We start from the raw sequence: 20,188 nt of genomic DNA, 5'->3' as shown, positions 1-20,188 counted from the left end.
GGTCTGGGGAAACATGACTATGTGAGACTCTCAGATTAGCACCCTACCTTCCGGTGTCGCAACACACATCCCAGCTGTATGGGGTGTGACTTGATCCAGGTGTACACAATGTGGATTGTTCCAGGTGTCATGTGTCCTTAGGTTGTGGCTGTGGGCTTTGGTGTGTTCTGTTATACATTGGAAGGATTTTCAGTGCACTTATGCCAGCCACCTCTGGCTGTTTTGGTCAGTGATCTACAGGGGAAGTAGCACTAGTGTCCTTGCTTGCTATCATTATATATAACATACATTTGCAAAGAGAATTCTTCAGTAGAAACAGAGTATACATGTGGAATCTCCTAGAAACCCATTAGACAGAAGCACAACTGCTCTATGACAGAGCCATATCAAAACTGCTAGGAAGGTTCAACATGCCACTGTGCATCTGGAATTTAGATTTTCTGATGAAACTATGGTGTCTTGATTTCTTTTCTCTAAAGTATTTAACTGTGAATATTAAAACTTGAAGACAACAGAGTTTAAAACTTCTTCAAACTCACCACCTAACACATGACTGGAGTCAGTGGGAGGGAAAAGCATGCAACGTCTCAGCGCCTGCAGGAGGGCAGAGTGAAGAGTTCTATCATGACAAGCAGGAGCCAGGAGAGGCTGGTGACGGGAACGTGGCTGCCTGCTTGGCATGGGCCAGCTCTCATCCAGGGGGGATCGCTGTGTTCTGTTGCCGAAGGGAAGATAAACATCAGTACCTCCAGTTAGAAAGATGCAGCATACCTATCCCCGCGGGACAGAGCTATTAAGGCAAACCCTGTATGGCCCACCGTCCTCCTGTGAATGGTGTGACCTGGGGTCAGTGACCTCTTTAAGGCTGGCATCTCCTCTCATGTGAAATGGGGTTGTGGGTAGGGGGGAAGATTGGCATCTACTATGGCCTTTCTCTATTGTTAAATTCTGTGATTTGAAGTCATCCAGGGGCAGTCCCTATGGACCCCTTTTCTTTTGAGCTTGGTCCAAGCTCAAGCCTGTGAATATACCCACTTTCTAGGCAACTGGAATAAGAGGAAAAAAGGTTTCTTTTGTGGTTCTATCTTGACAGTGAGCACCTAGAAAGCAGTGTGTTTGCTTTCGTAAGAGGCCAGCCATAAGAGGACTGTCAGATGGAGGCAGTCTGTTCTAGATTGGTTGCAGTGCCAAGCCAAGCCAGCATTCCCATGAATCTGCCAGTCTACTTGTTAGTTGACAAATTCATTAGCATCACCTGTATTCAATGCACTATCCTGGACATTGTACAGAATAGAGTCATCAATAACAAGGTCTGTGCCCTAGAGATAAGACTCCCTGGGTGGCAGCTTCACTCCCAGACCCAGGAATAACACAAGGCTGTCTTTCCTGGGCGTTTTTCCCAGTACAGACCGGAGCTTTGTGCTTGGAGAAGGAAATTGGCCTAGAGTGCCTGGCAGAGGAGATGGTGGGGCTCCCTACCCGCTTGATCTCTTCTGCCCTCCTGTGGGTCCTCTGGTCTAAGCCAGACAGAATTTATTATAACTTAGTTCTATGCCATTCTTTGCCCTTATATGTAATTATATGCAAAGTGATTTAAAAAAAAATAAAGTGAATCGTAACTTACGTCCAGGAGAGCTCTTTTTTCCCCTTTACCCTTAAAGAAGCCTTTGGTGAATCTTGAGAAGGGAATAGTGATTTTCATAGTGAGAAGAATCAAATCTTGATTGATCTGGCTTATAAGTTTTGAGGTTTTCAAATGTCAGGTTCTCTTAAAGTGGGATTCGGGCCAGATGGCAAGGGTAGAGCAGTGCTGCATATGATGGGATGCTGTAGCGGGGACCCCAGGGAGGCTCCAGCATACACTTCAGCTTTTAAGTACTAGGCCTAATTGAATGCCACTGGCTTCATTAGTATATTGAACATGATCGGTTTGATGAATTTCCTTCTGTTCTCTTTTCAAACTTTGGTCCAGTGCAAAACATTAACCTATGAATATTTTGGGGTGGGTAGAAGCATTCAGAACAATGCAGAAGACATCATGCAAGTGGAGAATGAACGGGAGAGGGGTGATTGCTCATCTGATTTCTTGAACTCAAGATTTAAGTCAGAAACTTTGCATTTGAATCCTGTTTTTATCATTTCCTTTTATATCATTTGCTTCCAGTATTTGTTGTTATTTGTAATTTGAAGTGTATTAAAGCTAATTGAATTTGGACTCCCAGTAGTTTGGACTCTTTAAAAGAGGATTCTGTAAAGACCTTGGCTATCCAACAGAAAAAGATTTGTTAAGTCTCTCGTATTCATGTTGTAGGGACATTCCTTCACGTCAAATACCTTTCTGCCTTTAGAAATACAAAGGAATTGAATTTTAGAGTTTGGGGGTCCTCAGAGAAAATGTCATGCATATTTTCTAGAGAGGGACAGGAGATGTGTAAGGTCACCCAGTTTGGTAGCAGCAAAGCCCAGGAGCACATTTCCAAAGAGGCTGCTGGTTACAGAGGGCCTTCCTCTCCCACTTACATTTCATCAGGACCCTGCCTGACAACTTGGAGCCTCTTACGTGTTCAATATGACTAAAACAGCATTATTTTAAAAACGATTCAGTAAATCAAAGTTTTCCTAATTTTAATTGGTCTTTCCTCAGACCATTATTAATTGTTAAAATTTTCTCAGGTATAGAGGTAATTAGTAGATATAATTGGTTAGAAAGGGCTTTAGGTTGAGAACTGATAGAAAAATCCTAGGTCATTCATAGAAAATAGAAAGTGGAAATTAATAGATAGTGAAATTGTAACTGAGAGAAATACTCTAAAAAATCCAGAGAACACTGCAACACGGAAATGGCTGTTCCTGTGGAGCAGTAACTTAACAGTAAATCACGAACCTTCCCCTCCAACTCAGCACATAAACACTCTCATTCCCCACACTTGTAAGATATGGAAGTTAAAAGAATAGATCATTTCTCTCCTTCTTTCATTTTTATTCCTCCCGGTTAGTGGAGAAACGATCTTTGATAGAAAAATCACATTAGAACTTTGATAAGTTGCTTTTTGAAATAGAGTTGTTTCCATGCTGCAGACATTTGGAGAGAAGTATGTTTATTGAAATATATTTTTATAGAAAATATTACAGAACCTGTAATTGAGAACTTATGGCAGTATTTTGGGGAGTTATATGTTTCTAATGTTAATTTGTAGATTCACTCTGAACTCCCTTCTGCTGTTTTAGAACCATTGGCTGAGTGAACATTTTCCAAGAGCCTCTTCAGATCTAAACTGTGTTCCATGGAATGGAGTTTTGGTGCTTAAATAATGTATAATCCAGTTGGACAGGAGCTGCCTGTCAGTTTTATTAACTTTGACCTTTTCTCCAATTATAAAGGTGGTTCAGTAAATATTTAATGGGCCTCTTATAGATCTTGACAGTCAGAGCCATGTTCCTGGAAACTGGGATACATATATATGATTAACAAGTGCTGCTTAATCATTATGAGTCAGCTCTGAAGGGCAGATTTTGTTTTGGGGGAAGAAGAGTCCTTCCACCTACGTGTGCTGTTAGAGGTGCACTGTACACTGAGAGCATCCAAGGTGGTTGAGGTTTCAGAGGAGCCCTTTAAAAGACAGATAGCAGTTAGCGTACATTTCTGCTGTTTGGGTTTTTGTTTGTTTGTTTGAGCAAATGATCAAAATGATGCCAGGTGGGCAAAATCACCCTGCCACTCTGCATAGTTAGCAGGCCTCTTCCACTCAAAGAGTCAGCAGGGCTGGAATGGCTGAGCTTGCATGGACCCTAATAAATACAAAGGAGGAGAGCCAAAAGGAGAGTCGATTCCTTGAGCCAGGAGGAGGCCCCTGCCAAGCTGTCTTTCCCTGTAATTCCATAAAGCCCCATGCATATTGCACTCATTGCAAATTCTGGCAGGGAAGATCGAAACCCAAGTAGCTGACATTTTGAAACATTGTCTTTCAAACTTGTACTGTCCCTTGCCTCCATTGATTTCCCATTTAAGAAATCTGTAGGGAAAAAACAAATTTGAGCAAAATTCATTGGTCTAAGATGAGTTGTTAGAGCCAAATTATGCTCCCCCCCCCTTTCTACCCTGAAAAGAGCTCCATCTTTATTATGAATGTGATGTATGTTTGTCTTTTATTGGGCACCTGTAAGGCTCCCACAGCAAATCGACCAAGTAAATCAAGAGTCTGTTAAAAAGCAGCACGGATGCTCCAAACACAGATACTTCTGTTGTACTGGATCACTGGATGGCCTCATTTTTATAGCCACTTTCCAGGAGCAGATCATTTCAATTGGTTTTGTTGTCTTTGCTCTCTATTTGCATGCAGCCCTCTGGCTTTAGGTGAGACCATTTATTTTTCAGAACATTATTGCCCTTTGCATCCAAGGCCCAGCCCCTTTTATATGGTGGTCGCCAGTTTCAGTACCGTGAGCTGTAATGCAGCTGACTCGGCAAAGAAAATCTGTGCTTTGGAAGAGCATTTTGATAAGAAATTGATTCAGAGCTTTAGAATGAATTACTATTTGTATGTTTAGATAATTCTAAATAAATGTTTGAAAGACCTTGCTTAATTTGAGAAGAGAGGAAGAAACATATTGGATGTTATAAATGGTCTCTATCCAAGTTCTTAGCTTGGCATTTTCACATGTGAATCTTTTATTTACATCTGCTCAAAATCGGGATACCTTTCAAGGATAATTTTATTATAGCGATATTGATGACAACTCTTATGATCTAAAATACAAAAGTATAGAATTAGAAAGGGAAGCTAAAAGTTATTGTCACACGTCAAATTGGATATAAGCTTCATTTCGCATTGAGTGAGAATGATGAGTTATATTTTAAATCAGAATTTCCTGATGTTAGGTGCTAAGGGGATTGACTGCGTTAGGGCACAAATGAGCTTTCTGTAATGATGGAAAGTTGCTTTATCTTGCTTGGGGTGGTAGTTATACAGGTATATACATTTGTCAAAACTCATTAAACTGTTCACTTAAAATGTGTGTATTATATTTTACATAAATTAGAATTCAAAGTTTTGTTTGGTTTAGAACTGGGCAGTATCATTTCTCTTTCCCAATAAGAAATTGAAGTATAGAGAAGTAAAGTTATCTATCCTAAGTCACCATGAAGCTCAGCAGTTTGTCCAGGGATCAAGCAAGGGATGCTGGCACCAGACACATTTAAAGCATGCTGCTTCCTTACCTCCGTGACATTGTTCCAATTGCATGTCCATGGACTTGAAATTGGCTTCTCCATTCGATTCTTTTCAATGAGCCTATATCCATTTGTATACATTGTTGTAAGATATATTCATAAGCTTGTTCTTATGATTGATATTTGTAATTTAACCATTGAAAAGACAGCTCAGTGGTTCTGAATGCAGACTCATAGTATGTTTGAATCTGTGTATGATAAACCATGTCGTGGTCATGGTGTATTGCGGTAGACTACAAATTCTATGGTTTTTATTATAAGCAAGATATGGTGGTAGCAAGACTTCCCAGAACTAACTTTGTCTCTAAGGAAAACCTCTGGATTTTCTTATTAAAAAATTACGTAGGCTTTAAAACCATTTACATAAAGCATATGAATAGTAGTCAAAAATAAAGAAGAAAGTAAAAATCACTCGAATTCTGCTACTGAAAAATACAGTTAGCATTTTAGAGAACATTTTTTTTAAGTGCCTCTCTGTTTACAATGGAACCTTTTTTCTTTTAATTCAGCAAAATGGTGTTGTGAAGTTCTTTCTCTATTTTCATCAGTTTCACACTCAGTTGTTGGACATTCCGACTGCTTCCAGTTTTTCATCATGCGGTAATGCTGTGATGAACAGTCTTGTTCTTGTTTCGTTTCCTGTTTGTCTGATTATCTTTTTATGGGTAAATTCCTTGAAGCAGAATGTGAGCAGCTGTATTTGAAGTTACTTAAAATGTTCTAAGGGGATAAGATTATCAAGCATTGCTAGTTTAATACCATTTGTCCTACTTTTACCAAATGCTATTTTTCTTCCCCTTTTGTTTTGTTTTTCTCTGCAGTTGCAGTACCATGCAGGACTAGCCTCTGGCCTTTTAAATCAGCAGTCATTGAAGCGTTCCGCTAATCAGATGGGAGTATCTGCCAAACGTAGACCAAAGGCTCAGCCCACAACTCTTGTCCTACCACCTCAGTGAGTGATGGATTTGAAAAATTACTTTAGTACTGGGTGAACTTTTTTACTTTATACTCGTTTTTGGGTAGTGGAAAGTTACTGTTTTCTTCAAAATTCCCTCCCTCCCTTCCTTTTTTTGAGACGGAGTCTCACTTTTTCACCCTGGCTGGAATGCAGTGGCATGATCTCAGCTCACTGCAACCTCTGCCCTCCCCCACCCCTTCAGGTTCAAGCAATTCTCATGTCTCAGCTTCCCAAGTAGCTGGGATTACAAGTGCACACCACCATGCCCAGCTAATTTTTGTATTTTTAGTAGAGATGGGGTTTCACTATGTTGGCTAGGCTGGTTTCGAACTCCTGACCTCAGGTGATCCACCTGCCTCGGCCTCCCAAAGTGCTGGGATTACAGGTATGAGCTACCACACCCAGCCCAGAATTATTTCTTTCTTTTAAAAAGGCATCTATTAGGATTAGAAACCAAGCATGATGGTAACATAATTTGCATAGATCTTTGTGAAACAGCTATAATGCAGTTTATTTTACATATTTTGTATGTGACTTTTCCACCTAGGATTTTAAGAGACCTCACAGCTTATTATTTGTTTCCTTATCACATTCCCAAAGGTGGTAGAATATGAGTACAGTTGTCCTTATTTTATAAATGAGACAGCTGAGGAGCACATTTGGTTAAGCTGCAGACCACCTAGAGAACCTGCTAGAGCTGAGATTAGAATAAATGCTAGGTTCATTCGTTCACGTTTAAAAATAGTAGTATATGTGTTCTTCTTTTTCCCATTAGGAAGGATAACAGATACAGTAAGCCTCACAGGCATACAGTTTAATGATTTTTTCACACTCATGTACATCCGTGTAGCCACCACTTCCAGAATCCCATAAGGGTTCCTCCTCATTGTTCTCTGTCTATACCTGTGCTGCCCTCCTTCCCAAGTTTAACACCATTCTGACTTCTTTAAATAGTTAATATTGCCTGTCTTTGAACTTCATTTAAATGGAATCATGCAGTGTCATTTTTTTGTATGAGCTTCTTTTCACTCAACATCATATGTGTTAGATTCATCCAGTTGTCCTTTTTCTGTTGCAGTGTAGTCTTCCTTTGAATATGCCACATTTGATTCATCCACTTGGTTCGTTCAACCTGTTGGGTTCTTTTGTATTAGAAGCCCTAGTAGGTGAGTGCAAAGGCTCCCTCAATGATGTGGAATGAGAAATGTGGGCACATCAGTCCCTTTTCTGTCAGTGTGCACACTCCTCTGGGAGGGCCAGATGCCCGAGAGGCGTTCCTTCGCCTGTCCTGCTCACCCCTTGTACCTTCTTCTGATTACATCCTCAGTTACAAACAGCATTCTTTTCTAGTCCAAGGGAGTGTTGGCATATATGAGTTGATTGTTTACCTTTGCTCAAGGTCTCATTTGCTGTTTGGTTAGCAAATATTTATTGTACCTACTCTGTGGCAGGCATGCTTCTAGGCCCCAAGGATATAAACATGGGCAGGACAGACATTGTCCCATCTTTGTTAAGCTTTTCATTTCGGGGGTGGGAGGAGACCAAACAAGCACCCCTCAACAAATTAATAAATTAACGCCATAATTTGTAGTTATGCTTAGTGCTAGGAAGGGACTACAGAGTGGGGTAAGGTATGGGAGTGGGGGATACTGTTAAATAGGGTGATCAAAGAAGGCTTCTCTGAGGAGCCAACATGAGGCAGAGACTTGACGAATGAGGAGGAGAAAGACCAGTGAAGAGCCGGGGAGATCCCAAGGGTTGACTGCTCTGGGGATCCTTTCTCTAGCTGGTGGACGTTCTTATGCCACCACTTCCATGATTTTCAGGCTTTCTTCACAGTTCACACTTGCTTCCAGGATAGGAGGAATGTAACCAGCCAGCCTCGACAAGTAGCTTGTGTCTGTTGCTTGCACGCACAGGGGCCATATTTTTCAAAAAGAAGCTCACTACAGGGACAGCTGCTTTTAGTGATGCAAGCCAGAGTTTTGACTGTTTGGCAGAATGCTTCTTAAGGGCCATTATTCTATCTGTTGTTTCTCGTGTGTCGATTTGGTGATTCTGCAAATCTCAACTTTCAGCTCTCTAAAGTCTAATGGGCCTTGTAACTTGTCATTTTCCCTGCATGGATTGTCTACTGAGGCAAGATGTTTGGCGAGAAGTAAAAGACTTTCTAATGGTCCCATAAGACTGGAGCCAAAAAGTATTTGTTGCTAACTCTCTCTTGACAAAAGTCAGTTCTTAGTCCATCTGTTCACCATTTGTTAATTTGCATTGGCTTGAAACCTGTTTACAGGTGACATGCTATTGTGAGGACACTTAGAAACTATTTTAGGCATTAGGGCAATCAACTGACTGTTCTCATGCCAAAAAAAAAAAAGAGCGAGAGGTGTTCACAACTGTCATTATAAATTTATAATAAATCACTCAAAATAGTTTCAAAGAGAAAAGTGGTTACTATGTGCTAAGAATACAACATAGAAATGATTTCCTATACTTAGTAGCCTATTTCCTGTGAAAATGGACTGCTGCCTTTTCACATCATTGAGCTTTTTGGGCTTACATTATCCTGGAATCCCTTTATAGAACTACTGTCCAGTAGGCAGAATCTATATCTAAAAGACATCAATTGCCTCCTCAACTCCCCTTTTTGTTTCTTTTTAGAGGCATGTTTTTCCTCTGTCACCCAGGCTGGAGTGCAGTGGTGTGATCACAGCTTACTGCAGCCTCAAACTCCTGAGCTCAAATGATCCTCTCACCTTGACCTTTGAAAGTGCTGGGATTATAGATGTGAGCCACTGCGTCCCCCGCCATTGCACTTCCACTGAGCACCTACTATGTGCCACTCATTATGTTTGATGTTGGCTAGAAATGCAACATGGCTGCCTGTCTAAAAAGTTTTGTTTTTCTTTTTTAAGCTAGGAAATAGAACAATAATAGTATATACATAATGTAGATTTTGAAAAGGTAACAAAAACGTTAAAAAATAATGTTTTTGTTATCTGAAAAAGTTATTAAGATTAGGATGGATATTGTTCTAGACTTTTTCTGTGCATATGTCATATATAGTTTTTAAAAGCAATAGTTTTTTTGAAGCAATAAATAGGTTTTAAAAGCAAAATAATCTCCAAAACAGAGTATATTATAGTATTGTTCTATTTCATATCTCAACCTTTTATTGAATATAGTTGTGACATTTAAGGGAGCATAATTTGATCTATGGAATATTCAAATTTGCATATCAATATCCATCTTTTGGTTGTATTCTATAGAAGACTCCTTATTACAAAATTTTTTTATTATAGTTTAAGTTCTAGGGTACATGTGCACAACGTGCAGGTTTGTTACATATGTATACATGTGCCATGTTGGTGTGCTGCACCCATTAACTCGTCATTTACATTAGGTATATCTCCTAATGCTATCCCTCCCCACTTCGCCCACCCCACAACAGGACCCGGTGTGTGATGTTCCCCCTCCTGTGTCCAAGTGTTCTCATTGTTCAATTCCCACTTACGAGTGACAACATGCGGTGTTTGGTTTTTTGTCCTTCTGATAGTTTGCTGAGAATGATGGTTTCCAGCTTCATCCATGTCCCTACAAAGGACATGAACTCATCATTTTTTATGGCTGCATAGTATTCCGTGGTGTATATGTGCCACATTTTCTTAATCCAGTCTATCATTGATGGACATTTAGGTTGGTTCCAAGTCTTCGCTATTGTGAATAGTGCCGCAATAAACATATGTGTGCATGTGTCTTTATAGCAGCATGACTTATAATCCTTTGGGTATATACCCAGTAATGGGATGGCTGGGTCAAATGGTATTTCTAGTTCTAGATCCCTGAGGAATCGCCACGCTGTCTTCCACAATGGTTGAACTAGTTTACAGTCCCACCAACAGTGTAAAAGTGTTCCTATTTCTCCACATCCTCTCCAGCATCTATTGTTTCCTGACTTTTTAATGATTGCCATTCTAACTGGTGTGAGATGGTATGTCATTGTGGTTTTGATTTGCATTTCTCTGATGGCCAGTGATGATGAGCATTTTTTCACGTGTCTGTTGGCTGCGTAAATGTCTTCTTTTGAGAAGTGTCTGTTCATATGCTTCACCCACTTAAATGTTAGACCTAAAACCATAAAAACCCTAGTAGAAAACCTAGGCAATACCATTCAGGACATAGGCATGGGCAAGGACTTCATGTCTAAAACACCAGAAGCAATGGCAACAAAGCCAAAATTGACAAATGGGATCTAATTAAACTAAAGAGCTTCTGCACAGCAAAAGAAACTACCATCAGAGTGAACAGGCAACCTACAGAATGGGAGAAAATTTTTGCAATCTACTCATCTGACAAAGGGCTAATATCCAGAATCTACAAAGAACTCAAACAAATTTACAAGAAAAAACAACCCCATCAACAAAATTTTTATTATAAGCACAACATAACTATAAACTAACTTTTTGTCATTAAGAAAATCCTTTCAACCCCCTTATAAAACACTGAAATCCTCCAAGGTTGCTATGTTAATTATCTATTGCTTCATAACAGATTGCTCTAAAACTTAGTGCTTTAACAGCCGTGAACATTATCTCCCACAGTTTCTGTGGATTAGGAATCTAGGAGTGGCTCGTTTGGGTGGTTCTGGCTCAGAGCCTCTTGTAAGGCTGCAGTCACCTGAGGTTTACTGGGTGACTGGGATTAGGCTGGGATTAGGAGCTCCACTTGCAAGGTGGCTCACTCACATGGCAGGCAAGCTGGTGCTGGCCGTTGGCAGGAGGTCTCGGTTCCTCTCCACCTAGGCCTCTCCGCAGGCTGCTTGAATATCCTCATGACATGGCTTCTGGCTCCTCCAGGGCCAGCAATCTAGGAGAATGAGAGCCAGGGAGCAGCCATCCTTTTTATGACCTAATCTCAGAAGACACACAGCGTCAGTTCTACCCCATTCTGTTCATTTGCAATGAGTCACGAAGTTTGACTGACATTCAAGGTGAGGGGATGAGGCTCTCCCTTTTGAAGAAAGACGTGTCAAAGAATTTGTGGACATATTTATTTTAAAACCATCACATTGCACACAGGAACAATGGCTGAGCCTGTAAACCCCATTCACTTATTTATTCAGTAAATATTTACTCAGGGCCTACAAATGCTTGGTTCTATGCACTGTGCTGGGGATTCGGAGATGAATAAGATATAATCTTGGTTTTTGGGAAGTTCTGAGTAGAGATATGAGCAAACAAGGAGCAGAGCATCATAGCAACATGGACCAAGTTGACTGACATGACCTTCTTCCAGTGCCTGAGAAGGCCACGGGCAGAGTGGGGAGGGAGGTCCACTTGGGGAAGCCCAGCCGCCCTTCACCAGATTTCTCTGCTGCTGGCTGTGAAGGATGGAGGCTTTATTTCATTGAGAATGCTAGATGCTTTCTTGCATAGGCTTACAGGATTCTAAGGAAAGGTTTTGTTTTTAAACGGTGGAGGAAAGCAGTGAAGGGCTAGCATCTGGGTTCCTCACACACCTTTCTCTGCAACCCTGTGCGTGTTAGTGCAGTGATGGGTAGGTTTCTGCGTGGCTTGTGTTAGCAGTTGGATGGCACTAAGGCTGCTACAGCAAAACTACTAGTTCTGCCCAACTGTGCAGAGAGCACAGGTGTGGCAGGAATGCAGGAGATGTGTACGATGTGTTTGTTTTTAAAATGCAGGGCTCTAACGGTAGTCTCTGAAGACTCAGATTCCTCCCTGAGCTCCCATAGGGTGAGTGATTCATGGGATTAATGATTCATATCTTTCTCCCCCTCCAAAGAAGCTTGATAGAAGATCAAGATTTTGTTCATGACGAAAGATATTTTATCACTTGTTAGCGTTCAGAGGGCACTGATGAAGTGACCTCACTTCTAGGATTTCCAAATGCTCAAATTAAGGTTTTTGCACGAGGGGCGCTATCGTTTCCGTAAAGAGGCTGAGAGGCTGTGTCCACTGTTGCTGTGCAAACATTGTTGGGCTTCTGAGCCTCATAGGATTGGGATCAGCCTGGAGAGTGGCTATATCTTATTTAATTGATCTATGAGTTATATATTGAGATATCTATGTATTTATTGAGAGATGTAGCTATGTTTACCTGTGTTCTGGCTTAGATAGCAGCCTCGATTTTCTAATGCAGTGTTGTGTGCTTTTGTGTTAACATGGAATATTGCTTTCAATCAGTGTATGGCCAGGCTGAATGGCCTAGCACTCCTCTGAGTTTCAACAACTTGGCCTGATGAAATGCCGGCTTTCAGTAACAGCAGAGGTGACTGTGTTCGTATCCAGCAAACCTAGATCTTATTTAGGTTTGAGGGAAAACAAATAGTTTTTCAGAAAGCTTACATTGAAAACTATTACCTCCATGCCCTGGAAGTTGTGGGGACAGGCAGTTTCTCTTGCATTATATTATCTTCCATGAAAAGATTCTGTCTGCTTGATTAAGGGCATACTTGTTTCCCGGGCTTTGTTCTCTGTGGTCCCTGGGGGTGAGCTATTCATGCTCCAAGCTAAGAACAGCCCATCTACTTGCTGATGGATCCCTCTCACCTACTCCTGGCCTTGTCTCCATTGGTCTCCTTTTTCCGTCCTACACCGTAATTATTTCCCTTTTCTCCTGATCATTCTCATTCATAGACAAAACATGCTTACCCTGAAAACTGTCTCCTGTAAGAACACACATCCATGACTGCATTCTGCCTCCCAGCTCCCACCTCGTGTCTCTCCTCTTTATAGCAAAACTCCTCCAAAGGGTGGATTATGCTTGTCTCCAATTTCTCTCCCACCCCAGGCAACTACTGTTCTGATCTCTATACTTATACCTTAGCTTTGCCTCTTCTAGAACTTCTGTATAAGTGGAGTCATGCAGAACATAATATTTTCCTTCTGATTTCTTCTACTCAACATGTTTTTGAGATTCCTTTATGTTGCATGTATCAGCGGTTGGTTCCATTTTATTGCTGAATAGTATTTTTTCGATGTTCTTTGGAGCTTACTGGTGCCATTTCCTCAGCGTTTGCATTTGTTTCAGTATCTTGTAATACTTTCAAGAGAGCAGAGAGTCCTCACTTTGCGTTTCGATTCTTGGATGACTTGCCTCTCAGGTTTGAGTAACAATAACACCACAAAAACAGCATGCAGTGACAAGTGTTGCTGGAAGGAAGTGCCACCCATTCAGGAGGTAACAGGGATAATGACACAGCACTCACACCTAGGGCTTCCAGTGTTTGAACAGCAGATTGCCTTTGGTACGGCCACTGATTTGGCTCTGGGAGTTTAACTGAAAGAGGCTCATTTTCTGCCACCGCCTTGCACATTAATTCCCAAGAAGATCATTGACTTGAAATTACACATGGTGCTTATCCAGATGATTGGATCCTTTCCAAGATGTGTGGTAGATGCTGTTTCTGTTCTTGAAAGTCAGAGGCTCATGTTGTTTTTTGCTTGATGTAAAACCAGTGGGAATCACAGAGAGCAAAGCAGCAACTTGAATCCGTCTTTGGCAATAGTGATGCATGAAGAGGGGGTGATCGTCATTGCTGTTTAAACTGAGCAAGGCAAACACTTGCCAGGATGAAGCTCATTAAACAAGTCTCTTCTCGTAGCTTTCTGGCCATTATATCATTATCTCTTCTGTTGCTCATTTTGAGACCTTTTTTAAGGTTGTTGTTTTTTTTTTTCCTCTGCCATACAGGTATAAAACTCCAGGTTTCTGCAGTTCGATTACAAAAACCTGACTATAGATACCATTTACATAGTGACTGTGAACATGTGTCCTTGCAGGGACTTGATTTTCTTCTTGATTACCTGGGGTTTGTTTTGTTCCTGGACTCTTGGTATTTTGTTGAGGGCAGAATTTGGTTATATGCTGATTCATTTATGTTAAATTCTTCAACTTTGAAGGGACAGGAACCTTGAACAAGAATATCTGGCATCTCTTTTTATTGGAGTTGAATTTAGTTTGCCTCTGAGCAAAGTAACAGTGAATAAACCATGAATGTGATGCAAACTGGTTCATTGCCACAAGCCTTGGAAATGCAGAGCGTTTCCTCAGTCTCCTTTTCCAGGGACACTGTACAAAGGGAGCAGGCTGGCTCACCCTGAGCTTGGGCTGGTGGGCAGAGATGTCGCCTGGCTTAATGTCCCACAAAGGAAACAGAGAACTTTGCAGCTGTAAGTTTCCTGAGTTTTGGAAAAAGTCATCAAAACTTGGGTAGAAATTTGCTAAGTCATTCTTTCCCCTACTGGCAAGTATTAAGTAACAGTATTCATTAAATACCACAGAGAGGCTATGTAATAAAGAAATAATCCTAGGCGTAGGTGGCTATAACTCTCTAGAAGAGTTGAAATTGAGAATATAATTAAAGATTAAAACATTGTTTGCATTCTAGAACATGGAGAAATCTTTTCTCTCCATTGCGGGACCATATTAATAAGGAGGAGATCAGTTTCCAATAACCGACACTACCTAAGCTCGTTTATTAATATCAGTCATGTTTAAGCTGTCCGACTCAGACAGCTGCTTTTGCCTTTTTCCTGCAAGACTGGAGCTGTCTCCAGGAATGGTGAGGGATACCACTCTTATCCCAGATATTTATCCGTATCAATTCCATGTCCCTAGTGTGAATAGGAATGTTTTAGACAGCAAGGGTTACCCGTATTGGGATCTTAGATGGAAAATTATTCAGTTGCCAAAAGAGAGGGATAGAATGAATTTCAAGATTTAAGATCCCAATTTCGGCCAGTTTTTTTGCAAAAGTTAAAAGATTGGTAGGAACTAGCATACCTGCCAAGGTTTTATAACTGTGGCTCATGAAGGGTCAGGAGCACTATAGACATTACCAGGCCACCTTGACATGGTGACAGAAAGAAACCCTTCGTGGTCAAATACCTGGCATTCAGAGCTCCTTGAAGCCAGCTTACACTCTCAGACTCACACAGGAACAGAGAAAGGCCTTGCCTGGTTGGATTGTAAACATTTAATGGCCCAAGCACTGTTTCTTTCTCCTTCTGCTTTTTTGTTCCATTTGCCTTGAAGTAGACTCAGAAGGCATTTTGAGGCCAAGGGTATGGGATCATCTTCCTTATGTGTGCCATCTCCAATGTCGCCTTGTCCTCATTGCTCTTTAGAGTTTCTCATCTGAGGCGTCAGAGAAGTCACACCCAGTAATAGTTGCTGAAATGTCCTTTTTTATGTATTTATTTTATGTACTCCTGTTATTGGCAGGTAGAAGAGGAAAGTGTCTCTCTCAGTCTGTCTTTGATGAGGGAAGGAAAAATGTGATTCAGTGATTGGGCAGAAAGAAACCTTCAGCTTCTTACTCCTATAAGGTTTCAGTTTTGTCTCTTCCAGGGCAGTTGCCACTTTCTGCCCCATGTTGTGAGACTTTAACTCCTTGAGGACTGGCGCTGCCTGTGTCTCTTTTACGGCCTAGTCTTGACTGTGCACTGTTGGTTGAATGAATGAGTCCTGAAGGCTCGTTCCTCTGTGTGCTACTCACCTGGCTGATGAGGCTCAAAACATCTTTTCACAGCATGTTCTGGACGTGTGTTCCTACTGCCCGTGGCTCTTAGTGGATTGGAAGTGTAAGTGTTGGGTATTTGAATGGCCGGGAACCAGGTGGCATTTGGACAGACAGAAATGCCTATGGGTAGGGCTCTGTAGCTGCAGGTCTGTCCCCAGTGGCAGTGGCAACCCTTCCTGCAGAGTGAGGATGGATAGGGTTGGATCTAGAGGTACTGGCAGCGAGCAGGGCCCCAGAGCCAGGCAGAGGCCTTGCAGTGCGCTGCTACAGGGAGAGCAGGCCCCCGGGGCTTGTGAGCAGGGGCTGATATGTGGAAAGTGGTATATTAGGAAGATTAATCAAGTAGCAGGATGCAGATAAATAAGATAGTCCTTTGTAACTGTTTAAAAGATAATTGGTTCATGTTACTTATCTTTTATCCCCTCTCTTTGGGCAAGAGAAAAATCTCTGGGAGAAATAAACGAGGAATCCCTCATAAATATTAATGCAAAACTCTGTCTATGGAGAATAAATATAGGGACATTTTGTTTTAAATGCTCTCTGTCGTTATGCTTCATTAGCATATATGTTGTAAAAGTTACTTTTCTCCCCTTGAGAGAACCGTACTCAGTTCAATAAGCCACAGACTGAAATCTGTAGCCTGTCAGGGATGGAACACTTCAGGCGGACAGGAGAACTGATTTGCTCCCCTGCTGCGTCCCGGGGGGTTTCCTCGGTTCCCTCATCTTTAGAAGCACTGGCCTGTGGCAGAAAGCTAGGAGGAAGTCCTGGTGGGGGAGGGAGAGAAGAGAGAGACAGAGTGAGGAGAGAATTTCTGTGTATGTGTGTGTGTGTGTGTATGTTCACTCTGAAAGCTTTTATGTACTTTCCACAGGCCAGATGTATGTTTGACCACGCCGAGAATCTAAAGGTGCAGAAAGTACTACTGCATTTAAACAGAAAATTAATGGGTTTCATTTGAAGCATGTCAAGTTTGAGGTACCCTTAAACCTGGGTGAAATGATTTGATGAACCAGATTCACTTTAAAATACTCCAATCCCCCCTTCCCAAAAGTACTGGGCGGTGGGGTGCGGAAGAGGAGTATGGAAAAATAGTTGCTAATTGGTTAAAACTGCATGATGAGAGCGTGATTCTGTTCATGAGCACACAGGGAGGGTAGAAGTCTCAGAGTGGATATGTTGTGCCAGCAATTGTGGAGGGAGACCAGAAGAGCAGGCAGAGGAGTTGGTGACAGAGCCCTGCCACCCCATCCCACCTATCCCTGCCTCCCCGTCTAGCCTTGCTCTAGCCAACCCTTCAGGCCCTACTGTCATGTGCCCCTTGTAGCCGTTACTATCTGGTTCTGATCCTGGCCTCACTCTCAGCTAACCTGACCTATGTTTGTCTCAGACCCCTTGTGACATAGACTAAAATTTAAAACCCAGTGTCTTCCGTAGATACTGAGTCAAAGAGAAATTGCATAAAACAGAAAACTGTAATAAAGAACCTGGCCATTAAGCACTAAGTTGAATGTGGCAGCCTGCAGAAGCAGTTTAAAAATTATATTTCATTGCATCCTCTAATTGCATTTCTCCTTTACAAGGTGATTTTATCCAGGAAGACAGCTGTCTGGTGTGGTTATTACATCACTGGCCATTATTGGGCAAAGGAAGAAAAGAAATGGGTGGTTGTGTAGTACAGCTCATCACATAGAAGCTGGATCCTTTTTTTTTTTTAAATCTCTCTTTGCATAACAAAGAGCTTCAGGATTGTTAATATTTCACACCATGCCATCCCCCAACTAATGCTGGTTGTAAGTGAAACTCTTTTGTTTCAGATCTTTCTGTTCTTTCTTGGAATGGAAAGTAATTTTAATGGTTTCTTTTCTTTTCTTTTTTTTTTTTTTTTTTTTGAGACAGAGTCTCACTCACTCTGTCCCCCAGGCTGGGGTGCAGTGGCGTGATCTTGGCTCACTGCAACCTCCACCTCTCAGGTTCAAACGGTTCTCCTGTGTCAGCCTCTGGAGTAGCTGGGATTACAGGCATGCACCACCGCACCAGGACAATTTTTTATTTTTATTTTTAGTAGAGACGGGGTTTCACCATGTTGGTTGGGCTGCTCTTGAACTCCTGACCTCAAGTGATCCGCTTGCCTCAGCCTCCCAAAGGGCTGGGATTATAGGCGAGAGCCACTGTGCCCGGCCAATTTTGATGGTTTCTTGATGCTTTTTTCTTTCTGTCTCTGTGCCATATAGATTTTGGCCCAGAAAGCAAGTCCCTGGTTAGGGTTATAAGTCATCAAGAAGCAGTAAGCCAGTTTCTCTTTTCACCTGTGTTGAAGATTGCACCAGCTCTCACAGGTACAGTGACCTCAGTAACATGAGAATAGGCATGCATGGAAAGTGGCTTTGTCTCCTAGCTTGAGTCTTTTAGAGCAGAACAGATTTTATTCTAGTTGTACCAGTCACTCTGAGAGTACTCGTTTAAAATAGATACACAGGAATTCTTAATAATAATATGAAAAACCTGTTTTCAGTGCAGATTATGCTTATTTCTAGCTTGCAGAGACATTAAATCTCTAATTTTGGTTAGTGTGGAAAGAACTGGACATTCTTTGTGTTTGGAGGCAGTGGTGAGGGGGATGGGTACTAAAGGTGTTTCTAAACCTCAATTACGCTCTGAGCTCAGGGCCTGCTGGCCCTTAGGAGGAGTGGTCAGGGCCAGTCCTCACTTTGGGGACATCTGACAGCTGAATAGTAGTAGTAGACTATAATGGGCTGCCAATTAAAGGGACTAGCCAGCTGATGCAGGGCCACAGCTTTGCTCTGCAGGTAAGGGGGACTTTGGAACAGTGACTCCTAGCCCTAGCTACACATTAGAATCTTACGGGGAGTTGTTTCAGGGAAGAGGCCCAGTCATCCATATTTTTAAGCAGCTCCTGGGATGATTCCTGCATGCAGCTGAGACTCAGAACCACTGCTCCAGAAGGGGTACGAGGATTGCTCCAGCGATGGAGGCTCTGGGCCAAGAGTTGTCAGAGCATCTATACCGTAAGGGAAATGAGCATTGTGGGGGGAATGCTGGCAGAGCTGACTTGCTCACGGCCACAGATGGGAACCTGCTGGAATTTAGAACTTAGAAGAAGGCGGATCCTAACTTTGTTGCTGCCTCATCAGCTCTGGAATGTATCTGGTATCATCAATGCCAATCATTTTCCTGACCTCTTTTAGCTTATTATGCTCAGATCCACAGAAAAGGATAGGCTGGTGATTTTTTTGCTTTTTTTCTTTTGAATATATTATTTCATTTTATAATAGTGGTTTGATCCCTCTAGTTAAACTGGTATCTATGACTAAGCATATTGCATTGTCATTTATGTAAATCAGAAGTATACAGTTTAATTTATTGTGATCTGATGTGTATTGTTTTTTCCTTTATAGCTGTATTTTTTCAGGTTTATTTGAGGCTACAAAAATATAATCAATTATACCTGTTTAAAGTATATAAATTGTGACACATGTATATACCTCTGAAACTATCACCTTACTCAAACATAATCAAGACAGTGAACATATTTCTTACCCTGAAGGTTTTCTCATGCCCTTTTATCATTCCTTTCACCCTCACCCCAAGCAACCAGTGATCTGCTTTTTGTCACTATAGTTTGCATTTTCTAGAAGTCATATTAGAGGAACTATACAGCGTATACTTTTTTTTTCTTTTTTTCTCTTTGAGGCAGGATCTTGCTTTGTCACCCAGGCTGGAGTGCAGTGGTGTGATCATAGCTCACCGCAGCTGCAAATTCCTGGGCTCAAGTGATCCTCCTGCCTCAGCCTCCCAAGTAGCTGAGACTACAAGTGTGTGTCACCACACCTGACTAATTTTTAAGTTTTTTGTAAAGATGGCCTAGCATATACTGGCTTGTTTGTTTGTTTATCTGGCTTTTGACTAGGCGTGGTAGCTCATGCCTGTAAGCTAAGCAATTTGGGAGGCAGAGGCAGAAGGAGCACTTGAGCCCAGGAGTTCAAGACAAGCCTGGACAACATAGTGAGACCCCATCTCTAAAAAAAAAAAAAAATTTTTTTTAAATCTGACTTTTCTACTCAGCATAGTCATTTTGAGATTAATCCATATTGTTGCATGTATCAATAGGTTATTTCTTATTATTGCTGTATAGTGTTCCACCAATTGGATATACTGCAGTTTGTTTATCCATTTATCTGTTGATGGACAACTGGGTTGTTTTGGCTATTAATAAAGCCAGTATGAACATACATGTACAAGTCTTTGTATGGACATGTGCTTTCATTTCTCTTGGGTAAATATTGAGGAGTACAATAGCTAGGTCATATGGTAGGTGTGTGTTTAACTTTTTAAAAGATATTGCCAAGTTGTTTTTCAAAAGGTTGTGTCGTTTTTACCTTCCCACCAGCAGGGTATGAGAGTTCCAGTTGCTGTGCTTCCACCAGCACTTGAC

General features: G+C 41.5%; 1 protein-coding gene across 3 annotated transcripts in view; it reads left to right on the top strand.

Moving 5' to 3' along the window:
- The window catches only part of MED27 (mediator complex subunit 27), a 218,215-nt gene that overhangs the window by 58,947 nt on the left and 139,080 nt on the right, over positions 1–20,188 (top strand). For all 3 annotated transcript variants that reach the window (XM_004048767.4, XM_055351393.2, XM_055351394.2), the window contains exon 3: positions 6,052–6,182. In XM_004048767.4, coding sequence (XP_004048815.1) covers positions 6,052–6,182 — 131 coding nt within the window. The remainder of the gene's footprint in view (positions 1–6,051; positions 6,183–20,188) is intronic.

Source organism: Gorilla gorilla, chromosome 13, assembly GCF_029281585.2.
Source record: "Gorilla gorilla gorilla isolate KB3781 chromosome 13, NHGRI_mGorGor1-v2.1_pri, whole genome shotgun sequence".
Lineage (NCBI taxonomy): Eukaryota > Metazoa > Chordata > Mammalia > Primates > Hominidae > Gorilla > Gorilla gorilla.
The sequence above is the reverse complement of the archived record's forward strand: the minus strand, read 5'-3'. Positions and strand labels throughout refer to the sequence as shown.